The following is a 16,843-nucleotide window of genomic DNA, read 5'->3' on the forward strand; positions in this document are numbered from 1 at the left end:
AGGACAAAAGGACATCCCTGATATCCAATATCTCCATATAAAAGTAGCTGTTTTTCATTGCCAGATATAGCCTCAAGTCGTTCGTCTGTTCTTGATATTTGGAATATATTCGAATTTGCAATCTTACCCTCAAAGGGCCCAATTAGTGAGAGAACCACACCATATGGTTTGATGATTCCTTGATATTGGAAGCCACGGCGTTTTTTATATCCTGAATAGGCAATACGTTGATTTTTAGATGGCCGACATGTCGCCATAAAAGTCCCATCACCTCCCCCCCCCCCGAAATCTGTCTTACGAATTGGTGTCTGTCTCACTTCTTCCCGGCTCGTTGACCGCATTGTCCGTATGGAGGAAAGCTTCAAGTCGCCAAGGAACGGGAGAGACGGACGAGGGAACAGCCAAAACCTCCAGTATCAGGTCACGAGAGCAATACTGCGAAAATTTCCTGACTACCGATGATGGAGTTTGCCACTAAGAAGGCGCATTTTTATCTTGATCGAAATTGGAATTGGAATTGTCCAGGAGCTTAGCTGCGCCGGCCCTCGCGACACATAATCATGGTTGCAGACCGCGAGGCGCCGACATTGGTCGTCACAATTGTCTTCTTCGTGCTTGCTTCGGTATTTGTTGCTCTTCGGTTTGTGTCCCGCTTGGGTGTTGTGCGCAAGGTTGTTTCGCATGATTACCTGATTCTGTTGGCTTGGGTATGTCGCGCTGTCCCTCTCGCGAGTTCTCTTACTTATACTCTTGTTGCTAGGTGATTGACTTTGGCTTCGTGTTCGCCGTATGCTATGGAACTACAAAAGGTCTCGGATTACACCAGAAAGATGTCCCCTCTTCGTCGAATAGGGCCTTGAATACGAGTGAATATGTTGCGAACGTGCTCTATGTGAGTCAATGTCAACATGGATAAAAGACATTCGCTGATTTCTCCCGTATAGAATCCCGTCCTGATGTCCTTGAAAACGTCGATTCTCATATTCTACCTTTTCCTGTCAAAAACCAACAAAATCTTCCGATGGGCAATTTTCGCAACAATCTTCGTCGTCAACGCCGCCGGTGTCGCCTTGACAATGGTTAACATCTTTCAGTGCCGGCCCGTCAGCGCAGCGATCTGGTTCCCTTCTGGTGGTAATGCGAAATGTTTCAGCATAGTTACTATATACCTCTCGTCGGCACCTGTGAATATTATAACAGACATTGCGATCTTCTTTCTGCCGATCCCGATTTTAACCCAGTTACGACTTCCGCAAAAGCAAAAAATAATATTGATAATAACGTTTAGCTTCGGTTTCTTCACTGCGGTAGTCGATGTCATTCGAGTCGCATACTTGCAGAGCGCGGCAACGTCAAATGCGATACAAGAGGCGGATGGAACTGGGGACGGCGGCAACTCGAAATATCATCAAGATTTCTCATGTGAGTGAAGCATAGACCTTAGTACGCATAGATCCACTGACAATAGTAGGGTACGGAGCTTATACTTTTATGTGGTCTGCCATCGAAATCAATGTCGGTATCGTCTGTGCATGCGTGCCAAGTTTGAAGCCGTTGGCCGCACGGCTACTCCCTAGGATGATCAAGGGTTCCACAGAATCGTCCAATGCACACCCTGGAAGTGCAGCAAGACCTAATGTTGCCCGTGCCGAGACTGCTCCGTTGGCAATACCTCACATTCAGAACCCGCAGCCCACTCGTATGGGACCGAGAGCTTATACGGACCAAGGACTGGCAACCGCACCACTACCGCTCACTGCTCCATCGGAAGAGCTTATAGAGATGTCCGATTTTCTGGGTGGTCCTGGTCCCAGCCAGGATACGGAGAGCAGTGCAGCGACATATCCCTCTCCCCCTCTGAATGTGTCGACGTTCTTTGATTTTGTCAACCTCAAGAAACCCAAGAGTATGCTTGCTATGAGTAACAAGGAATCCATACCGCCGGTGGCCTTAACAACAATACTGTTTTTCCTGTGGGGAGTCGGTTACGGGTTCCTAGATATCTTGAACACTCAATTCGCGCGCATTACCGGAGTCAGTACGTGGGGTTCTTTGGGTCTTCACGCTGCGTATTATGGGGGCTATCTCGTCAGCCCTCTTGCTGTAGGACAGTTTATACTAAAAAGATGGGGGTTCAAGGCGACTTTCATTGCAGGACTAATCATTTATGCCTGTGGTGCACTTATCTTTTGGCCGTCCGCCGTCTTGAGCTCTTTCCCGCCATTCGTTATATCAAATTTCATTGTGGGATGTGGTTTTGGACTTCTCGAAACGGCAGCAAACCCGTTCATATCGCTATGCGGACCGCAGGAGAACGCCGAGATCCGTCTTAACCTTTCGCAAGCAGTACAAGCAACTGGTAGTATTCTCTCGTCCGTTCTCGCAGAGAGAGTCCTTTTCAAATCCGTCACAAGCGTAGCCCGCTTGGTCAAATTCCAATGGACGTATCTTGCCATAGCGTTCTTTGACTTGCTTCTGGCGGCAGCTTTCTACTATCTACCAGTACCCGAGGCAACGGATGAAGATCTCCAGGAACTGGCTGATCAAAGAACAGATGACGTTTCTGCACATGTTTCCGGTTTGTCTGTCATTTGGGTAACGTTCGGATTGGCAGCGTTTTCGCAATTCTGGTATGTCGCGAGTCAAGAAGTCCTGGTAACCAGCTTTACGAGCTACGTGCAGGCGCAACTTCCGAATGCAAATAGCAGTGGTCTCATACCTTATGACTATTTACTGATTGGTCGGGGTATCTTTGCACTCGGGAGATTCATCACGGCGATTACGAATCTTTTCTTCAAACCGCGGTGGATTCTGTTGGTATTGTACATTGGGCTAATTGTGTTCGCCGTTCTTGCCAAGGAACTGCACGGCATGGCCGGTGTGGTTATCGGACTTATGCTATTTTTCTTTGAGAGCGGTGTTTTCAGCATCACCTTCGCCATCTCCCTTCGCGGCATGGGAAGACATACCAAAACAGCCAGTGCCATCATGGCCACAACAATATCCGGCGGTGCATTCTATCCTTTCTTCCAGGAAATTGCACAAATCAATAACAACGGCAATGTTTCGTCTTCCTATGTGGTTTTGGCTGTGGGATATGCGGCTGCTGCTATCTTCCCGTTGTACCTGATGCTTGTCCCCCAGGCAAAGAAGCAGGTTGATCCGGTGTTGAATGATTATTTACGCCGTCGTCGACGATCGACTCTCCGCGGTCAACCATCCAGACGGAAAAAACATGATCTCGGAAATATCAACGAGAACGGCGATGGTGATAGCAACGATAGTCCCCCAAATACCAAGGGAGAACACTACTCTAATGGAGGCGTTCTGTCACGACCACGCAGTTTGATGGATGAGTCTCCATCGACTGTAGATTTTGGTGACACTGCGCGCTCTGCGTCGGGAGTGAGTGTACATGATTTAGGTTATGAGAGTAATCATGCATGATATTCAAAAGCTTTGAGACATAATGTTCAAAAGTGATTTGTGTGGTTTGTATATACCCAACTTCTCTCATTATCTTCTGACTCGTTACTCTACATGATGGAAATGGGAGGTTTCTACTGCTTACTTGCATAGCGAAGGCGTTGTTGATTTATTGATACCATATTATATATGCAAATAGTACTTAATTATTCGCCATTTGTCACCGTGCTAGCAAGCCCAATCCATTATGGTCAAAACCACGGATTCGGACTACATCAGTCCTTTCCTACGCTATCCATGGAGATTCTGACTAAGGTTATGAAGAGGCCTGGAACGGAGGACGACAAATGATTAAAAGCTACTATGGAAAAACTAACTAAGCTGACTACCTCATTACCATTCAACTCTCATCCTCATTTCCAGTGCGCCCCAACTTCCGAGTATGCACCCTCCAGCAACGACGACAAAATCTAAACATCCACCTCAGTCACAACAGCAGTCTGAGTATCAAGCGTAAACCCAAAGACCTCAATACCATCAAGACTCTTCTCCGCGCGAAGCTTGCGGACATCCTCCTTGACAGACTCCACGAGATGTTCCTCCCTCCAGAGGTTAAAGTCAATCTTGTTCACAATCTCAGCGGCAGCTGGGTTCTTTGAGATGGCGTATTCACGGATTTCCTCGTCGGTGACGTGGGTTACGCCGCAATCTGACAAATAAGCCAGTAAGTAAGTGGACAGCGGTTGGGGTCATCGAGTGTGGTTTTTGTATATACCGGTATGATGAACAACAAGCACAGTCCCCATGTTAACTAGAGCACGCAAGACGTTGATCGAGCGCACCACATCTTCTGTTACCCGGCCGCCGGCATTCCTGTAAACGGCTGCTTGCATGTCTGGGCCAAAGAAGGCTTCGGGGACACATCGGGGGTCGACACAGGTGACTACGCCAGATTACTCAGTCAGATGTGGATTGAGGGTTAGTTGATGGGATTCAACGTACGGACGATTGTCGGTTCGGCATCTTTCGATCTCATGGCGGGACGCATTTGCTCCATGGTGAATGTGCCAGGGAATGTAGATGCGTATTTCTCATTGTTCGCGAGGAACTTGGCAATTGTGTCACGGGAAGGCATGATGAGACTTGAGATTTGTGCTTATCTGGGTTTGCTTGAGCTTGGGGGCTGTGGTTTGGAAAGTACTAAGAACGGATTGAGAACTGAGAGGAGCTTGATTGAATGATTGAAGAATGAAAGAGGCATCTGAGACCCGCGAGGGACTTCCTTTTATACATGAACGATGATACCCTAAGGAGTCTTCATCTCATCGACATAAGTAGTAGACTGGCATGTATGCAATATTAGTCATTTAAATGAGTTATCAGAGCATGAAGCCTGCGGCGACCACCCGGCAAGGTCACTCCTGATTGGCCGTCTCATGAACAGTCGTCGTTATTACAAATCAAGTGGAACCTTCCATCAGCCAAAACCCTCGAATCACAACGCTCGCTTTATTCGTGGTTGTCGCACTGATGGTCAGATTGTTGGCGCGTTTCTCAATCTGATGAATTTTGGATTACTTACCAATGTATTCGGCGTCTGTGGGACGGGGTAACTATTTGGCCGTTTGCATATATGATTAGTTGTGTCGATGTTCGGCGACTATCAGGAAACCAGGTTGGATATCAAGGATGCCAATTGGGTTGGGATAGGGGGTATTCATGCGGAAATCTTCCGAAATGCACTTTCCAGATAGAGCTAGCTATAGCTTAGATGGATTTTTTATTGTGTTAAGTTCCGTGGTTGATAAGGGAGAGAGTACTACTCTGATTGTGGACTGACATCATCATGGAGTAATTGGTTCATATCAAATTGCACGTGAAAATGGTTAGATATAAACATCAACCCTCAAATTCTAATTCATCCCGTACATCCTATCTGTATCCAAGCACATTACCATCGTCGATAATCAAAGCAATCACCCAGCATGACTCAAACAAGCGATGTCGACTTCGACATATCCGTCACCAAATCCATCGTCACCCAAACCCGCGTCCCTGCAATCGACATCGACTCTGCTCTCGACGGATCTTCCGTAGTCAGAGCAAACCAAGCAGTCTCCCGCGAACACCCTGAAGGATCAAGGAAATCGGGATGGACTGAAAAATACAAGGAGTATACCGTAATGCAGCAACACATCTTGTTCTGGGATCGGGATATGGATGGACATATATGGCCACTGGATACTTATCGCGGATTTCGGGAGCTGGGATTCAATATTTTATTTTCCTGTCTGGCGGTATTGATTATTCATTTGAATTTCTCGTACCCCACGAGATTGGGATTAACGTATTTTCCGGATCCTTTTTTTCGGGTGTACGTTCGAGATATTCACAAGGCTAAGGTTGGACCGCTTTTCATTCATTCTTTTTAAAGTGAACATGCTGACTCTGATACTACAGCACGGATCTGATTCCGGAACTTACGACAACGAGGGTCGATTCGTACCACAAAACTTTGAGAATATATTCGCAAAATACGACTCAGACCGTGATGGAGCAATTACTTTGTCCGATATTACTCGCTTGATGAAGGGGCAACGAGTCGCCGCTGATCCCTTTGGCGTGAGTTTTTACCTTCTTCATGTTATAGTAGTCCTTTTACTGATGGCAGTACAGTGGGGAGCAGCATTGTTCGAATGGGGAACGACATGGCTACTACTTCAAAAAGATGGCAAAGTATACAAGGAGGATTTACGGCAACTATATGATGTATGTTTTCTATACCTTCGTTGAATGCGCAAAACAAAGCTGATATGATTGATACTAGGGATCACTCTTCTGGAGGATTCGCGAGCAACGGAAACAGCCAAAGGGATGGCAGCAAGGATATGGTCTTGGAGGTGATAGATTTGTCGGATCGCACAAGGTTTTCTAGATGATATGATTACTCAATTACTTGGGATGCGTCTTAGTATGTTACAACAGGATATACCCATGAATTAGTCCTAGTTTAGGGAATGAGCTCTGTGGGAGGTTAGCGAAGTGAGACCTTGGGCATAAAATCTCAGTTATATTCTTCGAGAAATAGATGTAATCGCAAACATTGTCCTTTATTGATTGGCAAATGACGTCAGTGGAATGCTATCTTACATGACATTTATATGATTGCATCTTGTTGGTATATGACCGCAGGGTTAGGGTTTATAAAGGCTCCAATGGGCTAGTCCTAGAATGGTTAGAGCGCTTTTCACCTTGCCACTTATTGGAAGACATCGAGCCGAACTCATTTCATTGACTGTCCATCTTTCATGCAAATGACATCTGAACTAATGATCCAGCACTATAGGTTATATCGTATGATATTACATCTTGAAGGATTTATCTAGACAGATAGAGCCGGATGAAAAATGTTGGGATGATATCTTTTGTTAGAAGCAGAATTCTACAAAGTGTCGAGCTTACTCCTTCCACTTTGCCCTACTGCTGCTTTAGCAAGAAGTGGGTAGGAAAGTGGTCTTCTTTGGACTGCTACTTGAGAACTGCATCCTCAAGAATGTTCTTCATCTTGGGCATCACATCAACATAAAACCGACATGTTAACGATGTGGCAAACTCGATTGCGTTTCATATATATGGAGAGCACATAATCACCGACACTAGTCTTATCCACAATGACAGATAGCGATGGACCGATTCTGCCGTTGCCGCCGGAAGTGGCAAAGAAAGTTCAATCATCCTTGAAGATCACTAATCTTAACGCGGTCGTCGTTGAGTTGGTCAAGAACGCATTGGATGCTGGTGCTGGCTCACTCAGTATCGTTGTAGACTACAAAAGAGGTGGCTGTATCGTGGAGGATGATGGCTATGGATTGCCGGCAGAGGAATTCATGGACGGAGCTGGGCTGTGTCGGCCCCACCGTAAGTTATTCAAGATCCGTCTTTCATGTAATTTTCTGACCATATCTAGATACCTCGAAAGCAGGAAGACAGTCGGTATACAGCTGCAGAGGACAATTTCTAGCCGCGTTGGCTACCATGTCACTCTTGACAATTAGTTCGCGGCATCGCGGTCATTCTGAAACTAATACAGTGATCTTTCACGAGTCCAAAGTCATCTCCCGCCTCGTGCCTGCTCCCACGCATCAGGAGGTACGTGGAGCACAGGGTACCAGGGTTACGGTGAACAATCTTTTTAGTAATATGCCTGTCCGCGTTAAACACAGGGCTTCGTCTCTTCGCAGAACCGAAGACGTCGACAAGGAGTGGGAGGAATTGACAAGAATGCTGGCAGCTCTAGCTTTATCGAACTCAGTTCTACAGAAATTACGCCTTTCTGACAGGGAGAAATCTCGATCCCTAAATGTTCGTATCCCGCACAAAGCGGCCGAGACGCTGCCAGGAATTCAGAACTCCGGTCTGTCCCGCCTGCACACTGTTCTTACACAGTCTGGCTTGATTTCAGGGACCAGTGTGGATGAATGGGTCAGGATTTCAGCAAGTACATTAGACGTTTCTGTCAAAGCTTACGTCGCACTATCCGCAAGCCCGACACGATTGAATCAATTCATATCGCTAGGTATCAATCCACTTTTCAATGAACATAAAAGTGCCAATGTTTTGTACGATGAAATCAACAGAGTTTTTGCAGCATCTGATTTGGGAAGTGAACAAGCCGTGTCAGAAAATCGGGAAACCAGAGGTAAAAGGGCTGTACGGGGCTCCAGAAGGTGGCCGATGTTCTACGTGCGAATTGATATTAAGAGCTCTTTGGAAAGCTTTCCAAATGCTGAGGCTACCGTCGAATCGGACCGTGCTTTACAACATATCATTGGAGTGTTGCACGCCATGTTCTATCAATTTTTGCAACAACATCACTACCGTCCTCGAAAAAGGAAACGGGGTGAGAGAGACACTCCGTCAACATCGCATTCCAATAATGTCTCCACAGTATCATCAAGAAGTCTTGTCCAGCGGAGTAGAAGTCTCCTTTCTTCGTCTTCTATGCAAGATGTACCGGTAAAGAGCTTCACTGAAGCATTTGACAGCGGTGTTAAGATTCCAACCTATTCCGATAAGGAAGGCTCTCATTACTTCAATGACTTTACGAATTGGTCAAGAGTGAAAAGTGGTAACAACAAGACTGTCAAGGAATTACTGCTATGTCGACCCAGAGATACTAGTCGCCCACAGACCGTAACGTCCACGTCGGAGTTCGACGCGACAAACTCTCTCGCGTCAGCACAAGTAGAAGAGCAAACACCTGAGCAGCTGGATCTTGCTTCCCATACGATACAAGGTGCTGCAGATGGACATATTAGATGGGTTGATCCAAGTACTAACAAGGCCATACTCGTCAATTCACGGATAAGACAATATTCTGCCGGAAGTCATGGAAGCAGCCGCCCAAACACCTCAATTGGCTTTGTTCGGCCTCGGTCAGCCATCTCTCTTCTGAGTCAGGGAAAGGAGCCCATTCGACGTTCTCAGACCGCTCCAGTACAGGGCCAATCCGCCTGGTTCGAAAATCTTGTGAACAATTGGTCCAATTCAGTCTTCTCTTGCCCAAAAAAGCCTATAATGTCAATCGAAGCCGAGAATGCGTCTGATAACTCTTCTCAATGCAATGATGCACAAAGAGGGCCAATTCAAAGCTGGAATCCAGCAGAGGCGTTAGGAGCTGATGGACACACGGGTAAGGTCTCGCGAGAGGGACTTTCTAGAGCGGCAATTATCGCTCAAGTCGACTGCAAATTCATTCTTGTAAGAATGGTACCAGCTAGAGAACATCATTCTGACGAGACATCGAATCAAATCTTGGTTCTTGTCGACCAACATGCTGCTGATGAACGGCGTCGACTGGAAGATCTACTTTCTGATATGTTCACGGTTGAAGAACAATCAGGAGTCATATCCATTCGTACGCAATCGTTCCAAACGCCTATACAATGCCCTATCCAAGACGACGAGGTATCATCGCTCGCGGCATACTCAAGGTATTTTGAGTCGTGGGGCTGTCATTATAAAATGCTGCAAGAGCTTATTCATGGAAGGAGACGACACTTAGTCGTTATCGAGGCTTTACCCCTGATAATAGCCGAAAGATGCAGATTGGAACCAAAGCTATTTATCCAACTTCTGAGGAAGGAAATATGGAGCAGAGCTGGCGAGAAGATTCCCCCGCTACGACGGTGCGTTGCTTCTACAACGGAACCTGAGAATGGACCTTTTCCCTGGCTGCGCTGGATAGCAGGTTGTCCGGAAGGGATGCTTGATCTGATCAACTCACGCGCCTGTCGAAGTTCAATCATGTTCAACGACCCTCTATCCATTGACGAATGTCAAAGTCTCATAAGTCGACTTTCTAAATGTGCATTTCCATTTCAATGTGCTCATGGTCGACCAACTATGATCCCGATTGTGGACGAGAGCCGTCATCTTGCAGGATTGTCTACTTGGTCATCGAGAAGCGAGGATGTTGAAGATAGAGATTACACTACTCCAGAAAAACAGGGAAGTTTTGTTGAAGTGTTTAAGAAGTGGGAACGCACATGATTGGTTCTGTTGGATGAAAGAGTTGGCTATAGACTTAAACGTTTGGATACTCTTTTGATAACATCATGGTTCTCAGGATACATAGCAATATCAATATTGGTATAACATTTCCAGAAAAGGCACATCGCCTTCAGAATACAATACAACCTTGCTGTAAGTATAGCCAGGATTAGCTTCTTGGTAATAAATAATATCTTCACCGTCACCCCCAGTCTGCTTCCACTTTTCAAATCCCCTCTTCACATTCCCCGCTGCCGTCACCGCATAGTCCGATTGAAACTTTGCAGGCAAAACAAAATTCGGATCTCCAGCAATCCGGGCAATTCGCGAACTACTATTTCCATGGAACATCCGGGTAGAGTCCCTTGACTTGCGCGGCCGCATATCCTCTACCAAACATGACGGCTTGAGGTGGTTTGCTGTAGTCGTGAGTGCCGGCGTTGTTGGTCTAGGTGTTTGAGATCCTCGGCACAGCAATGAGGTTTCCTAACTCGGCCTTTGCGTAGTCGAATGAGTTCATGAATTGGATAACTAATGAACCCAAGGTGAGTAATAAGATAAAGAGTAAGGGTGGAATTGTGGCTACCTTCGAAATCAGATTGGACTAGCTCTGTGACTTGAATGCCATTCTTTAGCTGCTTGCCGCATAGGATGATTGATATACGTCGTGCGAGTTCCAGTTCACTCTGATGTTTTACGCTTCAGATGTATCCATGGAATCCGACGCCAGCAGGGCCATAAATTACGTCGTAAAGGCCACAGAAAATGTCTTAAGAGCTGCCGGTGCCGTCTTATCAGTCACTAGAGTTGTTCTCACTTCTTCAGTCATATTAGCTGCTACTCCACTGCTTGGTGTAGGAGGCATCGTGATTACTCAAGGTTAGTCTACTTCTCGCCTAATCCAATCCGGAGATTTTGGCAAGGAGAACTAATTCAAGTCAAGATACCTGGAATGACCTCGCCGCCAAAACAGCATGGGACGAGAACACGCCCGAAGATAGGAGAAGGTTCATGATCTGCGCAGCATCAAAAGTTGAAGATATACTCACAGGTTGGAAATAGGTCAAAGAGAACAAAAATGGTTTTGTCTTCAATACGGTACTGCGGGGGTTTACGGTAGGTAGGTGGTCAGCCTCCCTTCCTCTCTCTGTGATGGCCCTGACTGTAACAGCACAAGAGGGTCGCTGTGACAAATCACACCAACTAAGTAGACAGATCATGTTTCCTGTCAGCAGTCCACCGACTTGATCTATCGCATGCCGGTTCTATCTGACCTATCATACCTGCCACCATGTCGGAACTCCGACTTGAAGTCCACGCACACATAAGAATGAGGTTCCCTGTACATAGGATTGTTTCTTTTCCTAAGCTTCAGTCTCTGTATGTTAGCAACAGTACCTTTGTTAATGAAGACTTGAAGACACCCAACCCTTCTGCCATATTGATAATTCCTCCTGCCTAACTATTGGATTAACTAACCTCCCATTACACTGACGCTGGGTAGATTGGCGAAATCCTTCATCTCCAGATCGAATGCGTCAACCATTGAATTGGACTCTAGCACTCCTCGAAGAAAACGACGCAATAATGAGAATAGCACCTCTTGCCTCTCCGTCCTATGAAGATACTTACAATAGTACCGTATAAGAACACCACATAGACGTCAAAGACCTGGCACGCTTCCACGTAATCGACCTTTGGACCCAACCGTCCAATCCGAGCATCTCTTTGGACAGGATGATTGGACTAGTTTGAGAGACTCGTTGGAAGCGGGTTGGAAGCGGATATTAAGAGTTTGGGGTTGGAGTGCCCTTGACATCGTAGGATTGGTGTTGGGATTGCTCAGGATCTGATTACATTGACTTGAGTCTATTAACTTAATAATTCCCCAAGACTTTAGAGGCATTGAACGTATTTAGCATCGTGCTTGGTGTGGGTGTTAGGTATGTTACTTGCAAGATTGACTCGTCTACAGCATTCCAGCATTGCTCCCGTTGCCCCAGAACCAGTTTAGGGATGGCTATCGTATAAACTTACATTATCCGGCCTAAGAATTGGGAAATCCAGCACTTTCAATCAATATTATCAATTCCAGCTAATTCACTCAATGATGGTGTACAACCTGCAAATATTCATAATAATCAACGACAATTTTTCTTTGCCTCCCCCATGGATCCCATAAGCCATCATCATGCAAACCAAAAGTATTCAGACCAAGCCAACTTTTGAAGTAAATAAAAAAAATCTTCAAAAGGGATAATAATAAATAAATATACATCAAAAAATATCAAAACAAAGTTGCCACACAGATAGCCAGTGACACTGTTAAGTCACGTAAAATGATGAAAAAAAATAGATAACACAACACGAAGGGTATGATAGGAACACAACAAAAAGACATAACGCCGGTTTAACATAAAGCTATAGCTTTTTAGACATGTCGTAAATCGTGAGTATTCTTCGGAACCAAGGGTATATAAATGATGATGATGATTGGGAATATGCACCAGTCAAAGAGTGTTTGTCTCAACTGGTTGTTACCACGGATTTGGTTTTGGAGTTGTGTGACCAAGCCAGAAAATCGAATCGATCTTTGACAACCTCTCGTGGAGGAGCATGCACAGCTGCATCTGTAGAGCTAGCTCGTGGTGCTTCTCTAGGTTCAAGTATAAGGGATCGTCGGTAATAGTTTTGGAAACTCTTTTCGCCTGCCGAACGTACGCGAACAAATTGATCTTGCATCCATGTTTGCAATTCAGGAACTTCGATAAGACGGTATGGAATTTGGAAGCGTTGAAGTTCGCTAATGATTTTGGCAGTTTTCACATGTTTGTCATAGTTGATAACTGTCATGCCACCGTCTTGGAGGTTTCTTGTGGCTGGGTTTCCGTGATCAACAAAGGTGAGATCGGTAAGATAGACTCCAACGAAAGGCAGAGTTGGTGGAGCACAGTTTTGCAAACGCTGGCGAAGAACGGCGTAATTGCGGGAAACATCAACAATTTCCTTCATCGACTCCAGCGTGGTCTTCGTCTTTTGAGAAACCAACTCCCAGGTTCGCTTCAGGCGAACAATCGTGGAGGAGTTCAATGAGCAAATGATTGCCATTAAAGAGTCATAGTTATTCAATTCGAGACACTTGTTCGCAATCTTGACCCACTGCTTGATAATAAGTGCCCTTTTCTTGGGTTCCTCCATATGGAGGATGGAATCGGCGACCAGGTTAGCTAGGTCAGTAGAAAGTGTAGACATGGCGCGGACATTAACAGCCAGTGACCCGCTCTTCTTCATCCATTCGGTCGCTAGAAGCTCTTCAGGAAGGATAGAGCAGAAGATCCTCGACTCCTTGATGGTGATTTGTCGGGCCAATTCCATTGGATCAAAGTCGAGAATGCTAATACTCGAGCCTGTATTCTTCCACTGTTTCAACAGATTCATCTGGCTCTTGCTGATGATAGGTGCCGGGAGTGGTGTCTCGGGAGACACGTATTGTGCGATCGATGTGTTTGTCTTGCCTATCGAGGAGACGAGGCGTGGAACAATAGCCCCATCTGCAGTTGAGACCTTCTCGGTCAACTCAAGTAGCCGATTACCAGCATTGGGCAAAGCTTCCATCAACTTGTTCTTCGCGAATTCAACAATAAAAGGAAGGGCCACAATATCGCAGTCGTGGCGCCAGTGAGTCTCAAGCCAACCCTTGAATATGTTATAAACTCGCAGCCGAACCGGACCAGCGGCATTTGGTGTATCAGCAATATAGTCATATCGATCTGCAAGTGCTTCTGCAAAATCCATGGGAGAGGCGAAGAGGCGGAAGGTAAGGTAAAAAGTGGAAACGAACAAAGCATCAGGAGTAGACTCATGAGCAGTAAGCTTCTCGATCAGTGCTCTCAAACTGCCACCAACGACTTGACCATCCTTGAACATCAACTCGTGCGCATATGTCTTTCCTAGAATGTTGGCCTCTGTCTCTTCATTTTCCTCGGCCAAAGTGGATCGGCTGAGGCTTTCCTTGAGAGATGGATGATCGCCAGTGCCGCCAATATCCGGGGATGTTGCTCGTGTCGATGTCTGGGAAACACCACTCATTTCTGAATCACGAATAGCGCTCTTGTATGTGAAAGAGCTTCCAGTACTTGTCGTGCCACGTGTCTCATATCGATAGAGGGGTTGTGAATCATCGTGAGCAACATGTTCGCGATATGTCGAGTCAGATGGGCTAATATCGTTCATTACGAGTGGAGTTGTGTTGATATCCACATCGAGCTTTGGACTTTGCAAACCTGTGCTGGATAGCATTGATGACGGTGTAATGCCTGTAGTTAAAGCGGGTGTAGCAGGAGTCAAATCGCGCTCGGGGATCGAAATAGGCGGTGGTAGCAAGCGACGCGAGGTGGGCTGTGGCTCGTTCTCCTGCATCTGAACATCGACGTGATTTGGCGTTTCGGGTTCGTTCTCCGCAATCGATGGCGTGTTGTGAGGGCCATCGACCTCAAAGTCGCCAATTTGTTCCAACACGGAGCGAGCCAAGAGTACACAGCTACCAGCTCCACGGACACAATCCGTAGCGGCATTTACCAGGCGCCTTCCCTCGTCGGGCATGAAGGGGACTTCATCACCGGCAGAGTTGGGTCGGAAAATATCACGAGCAGCGTAGACTAGCTCACCAATCCGGTCGTACATTGTATTCTTGGCTTCTCCTAATTCGGTGGACCGCTGAAAGTCATGCTCCCAGATCGCCTCAACGAGGTTGAGGAGCACCTGACAGGAGGCTACTGATTGCTGTGTGGTCAAGATAAGCTCTGTCGACGACCGGGATTGCAAATGAAGGCCGATAAAGGACCCTAGCACTCCTAGAAACGCGTCGTACGCTGACCCTAATCGCACTGAGGCGAGATCTCCGTTTCGCTGACCGGCTGCTGGTCCACTGTAAGAGACTCTATGGGAGACAGAGATTCGGTTCCCACGCTCTGATATCATTGATGATCGGGGGTGTGTGGAATGTCCAGAATGAACGCTGTTTTCTCCATAGTTTGAAGCTTGGCTGTGGATGGGACGACTCCAGTTCCGTTCCGTGGAGGCCGTTGCGCTGCGGTCGGAGATGGAGAAACATTCAGTAGAGGGTGTTTGAACGGGTGAGCCATAAGTGTCTTCGTTATGAGGCTCCAGTTCCAGAATAGCTCTCGTAAGACCGACATGTTCATTCCATACGTCTAGAAATCGTACACCACGAGTGACTATTTTGAAGGACTTGAGAAGCATGTCATCCAGGACCTGTTCAACGTCTTCATCCCGAGGAGCGCCATTAGCCAGTTCTTGTAAACGTTTGGCAGACTTGACCAGCGAAGAAAGATCGGCAAGTAAAGCTTTGCGATTCCGACGTAATCCATCGTATCGCTGGACTAGAGGTGATTCACGGGTTAAGCACTCTGCTTTCTCCTAGATGGGCATTAGTTGCTGTTGGATAGCCGAAGTTATCTCTCGAATCAACGTTACCAATAAATATCTAACTCCAGCAATCAGACCTCTCATCAGGTCCTGATTTCCAAAGTCATGAAGAAATGTGCCGCATCCCCCTCGGATTATATCCCAAAAGTCTGTCAAAGCCTTCAAGAGTGGACGCATAGGTAATTGATCATAGGCCTCGCAGTAGTTAGTGGGGAGCCATCCTCGGTCACCGGTCTCGAGGAGAGTGCCGTCGGCCCAGCCATTGACGTGAATCGAGTGAACTAGAATTATATCGCCTTGGTTCAGGGGGAGAGTGACTGTTGACGGCGACACGGCACCGGTCGGGTGAAATGGGTAGAATGCGCGAAGGTAATTGTGGAATATTGGACGACTATCTTCCACAGACTGGGACATGACAGCATCTTGTGAGCTGTGAGGAGTCGCTGGAGGTGTCATTCGTCCTTGTGTCCGACCAATCGTAGCGGTCGAACTGCTTGACGAGAAGTTGAGATGAGGTACTGGCGGACGCGCCTTCCCCTTGACGATGTTTAATGGGGCCACGTCGTTACTGGACTGTTCCATAATATGTCGGATATATATCTCTTCGTGCAATATCGATGTTCTCCTAACGATATAAACAGCCGGCCACTGTGGCAATAAGATTTCACTTCGATGAGGCCTCAATTGACATGGTCACTCAAACGCTATTCGTAACGCCAAATCGAACCACCACTTTCCGGTAATATTTGTCTAGATCCAGCTCTTCGTATGTGATATTCTCGTTCAACGAGGTGAGGTGAGGTAATGCTCGTTTCGTTCGTCTTGCTGTGGTTGTAGGTTAGTTTGTGTTGGTCCCGGTGACAAGATGACGACGACAAAATGATCGATTGTGGCAGTAAAATGGATTATAGGAGGAGACTGGGTTGAAGCGGGGAATGTCACAGTTCAAGGAGGGAAGTGGTAAACATGGAATGTCAACACACAGACAACCCCTTCTTCCGAAAGGGATAAACCTTTTTTTTTCGCTGGGAGTCTGTGGCACAAAGCAAATGGCTGGTTCAAAATATGGAGCAATCAAGTGAAATTCAATACATACAATCGAATCCGCCGAATAAGTCTTTTTCTCTTTTGGTGGCGTTCTGATACTATTGGTGTTCCAGCCTCATGGAGTCACACCTTCCAGGAGGACGATGGAGGTAAAAGAGTTTCGCAATGCGACTTTCCGAAGATGACGGAAGATCGATTAACTGAATGGGCGTAAATAAGAGTGATAATTGTACCTGTTAATAATAGGGGCGAAATTATTGCAAGGACTGTAATAACAACAATGCTGACCCCCCCCCCGCAGTCGACAGGGATGGCTAATATCAGACGGAATTAGGGCAGGCTAAAGACGGAAGAGACAGACACAGCCAAC

At 46.5% G+C, this 16,843-nt stretch overlaps 6 protein-coding genes across 6 annotated transcripts; 4 read left to right on the top strand and 2 right to left on the bottom strand.

The window, feature by feature from the left end:
- Nucleotides 1-560: 560 nt before the first annotated feature.
- Nucleotides 561-3,529, top strand: TSTA_070880 (MFS monosaccharide transporter, putative; the record flags this gene model as incomplete). The annotated part of the gene is made up of 4 exons (XM_002341029.1): nt 561-707; nt 761-892; nt 945-1,422; nt 1,472-3,529. 4 exons carry the CDS (start codon nt 561-563, stop codon nt 3,445-3,447), a joined length of 2,733 nt encoding a protein of 910 aa, XP_002341070.1. The 3' UTR covers nt 3,448-3,529.
- A 367-nt stretch (nt 3,530-3,896) lies between these two features.
- Nucleotides 3,897-4,561, bottom strand: TSTA_070890 (uncharacterized protein; the record flags this gene model as incomplete). The annotated part of the gene is made up of 3 exons (XM_002341030.1): nt 3,897-4,135; nt 4,202-4,369; nt 4,429-4,561. The coding sequence occupies 3 exons, from the start codon at nt 4,559-4,561 to the stop codon at nt 3,897-3,899; spliced, it is 540 nt and encodes a 179-aa protein (XP_002341071.1).
- Nucleotides 4,562-5,364: 803 nt separating this feature from the next.
- Nucleotides 5,365-6,413, top strand: TSTA_070900 (calcium binding protein Caleosin, putative). The gene is made up of 4 exons (XM_002341031.1): nt 5,365-5,828; nt 5,887-6,048; nt 6,103-6,195; nt 6,254-6,413. The coding sequence occupies exons 1-4, from the start codon at nt 5,412-5,414 to the stop codon at nt 6,359-6,361; spliced, it is 780 nt and encodes a 259-aa protein (XP_002341072.1). The 5' UTR covers nt 5,365-5,411; the 3' UTR covers nt 6,362-6,413.
- Nucleotides 6,414-7,097: 684 nt separating this feature from the next.
- Nucleotides 7,098-10,090, top strand: TSTA_070910 (DNA mismatch repair protein (Mlh3), putative; the record flags this gene model as incomplete). The annotated part of the gene is made up of 2 exons (XM_002341032.1): nt 7,098-7,344; nt 7,394-10,090. The coding sequence occupies 2 exons, from the start codon at nt 7,098-7,100 to the stop codon at nt 9,976-9,978; spliced, it is 2,832 nt and encodes a 943-aa protein (XP_002341073.1). The 3' UTR covers nt 9,979-10,090.
- Nucleotides 10,091-10,691: 601 nt separating this feature from the next.
- On the top strand, nt 10,692-11,040 carry TSTA_070920 (uncharacterized protein; the record flags this gene model as incomplete). The annotated part of the gene is made up of 2 exons (XM_002341033.1): nt 10,692-10,857; nt 10,922-11,040. 2 exons carry the CDS (start codon nt 10,692-10,694, stop codon nt 11,038-11,040), a joined length of 285 nt encoding a protein of 94 aa, XP_002341074.1.
- A 1,300-nt stretch (nt 11,041-12,340) lies between these two features.
- On the bottom strand, nt 12,341-16,008 carry TSTA_070930 (Ras guanine-nucleotide exchange protein, putative; the record flags this gene model as incomplete). Its single annotated transcript, XM_002341034.1, has 2 exons — nt 12,341-15,417; nt 15,475-16,008. 2 exons carry the CDS (start codon nt 16,006-16,008, stop codon nt 12,505-12,507), a joined length of 3,447 nt encoding a protein of 1,148 aa, XP_002341075.1. The 3' UTR covers nt 12,341-12,504.
- Nucleotides 16,009-16,843: the final 835 nt, after the last annotated feature.

This window comes from Talaromyces stipitatus, genomic scaffold (genome assembly GCF_000003125.1).
Source record: "Talaromyces stipitatus ATCC 10500 scf_1105507295523 genomic scaffold, whole genome shotgun sequence".
Lineage (NCBI taxonomy): Eukaryota > Fungi > Ascomycota > Eurotiomycetes > Eurotiales > Trichocomaceae > Talaromyces > Talaromyces stipitatus.

What these genes read in the sequence shown, in the direction of transcription:
- TSTA_070900 (XM_002341031.1), top strand. Translation starts at nt 5,412, where the DNA reads ATGACTCAAACAAGCGATGTCGACTTCGACATATCCGTCACCAAATCC. An exon ending in GAGATATTCACAAGGCTAAG is followed by an intron (nt 5,829 to 5,886) that starts GTTGGACCGCTT and finishes CTGATACTACAG; the next exon opens with CACGGATCTGATTCCGGAAC. An exon ending in ATTTACGGCAACTATATGAT is followed by an intron (nt 6,196 to 6,253) that starts GTATGTTTTCTA and finishes GATTGATACTAG; the next exon opens with GGATCACTCTTCTGGAGGAT.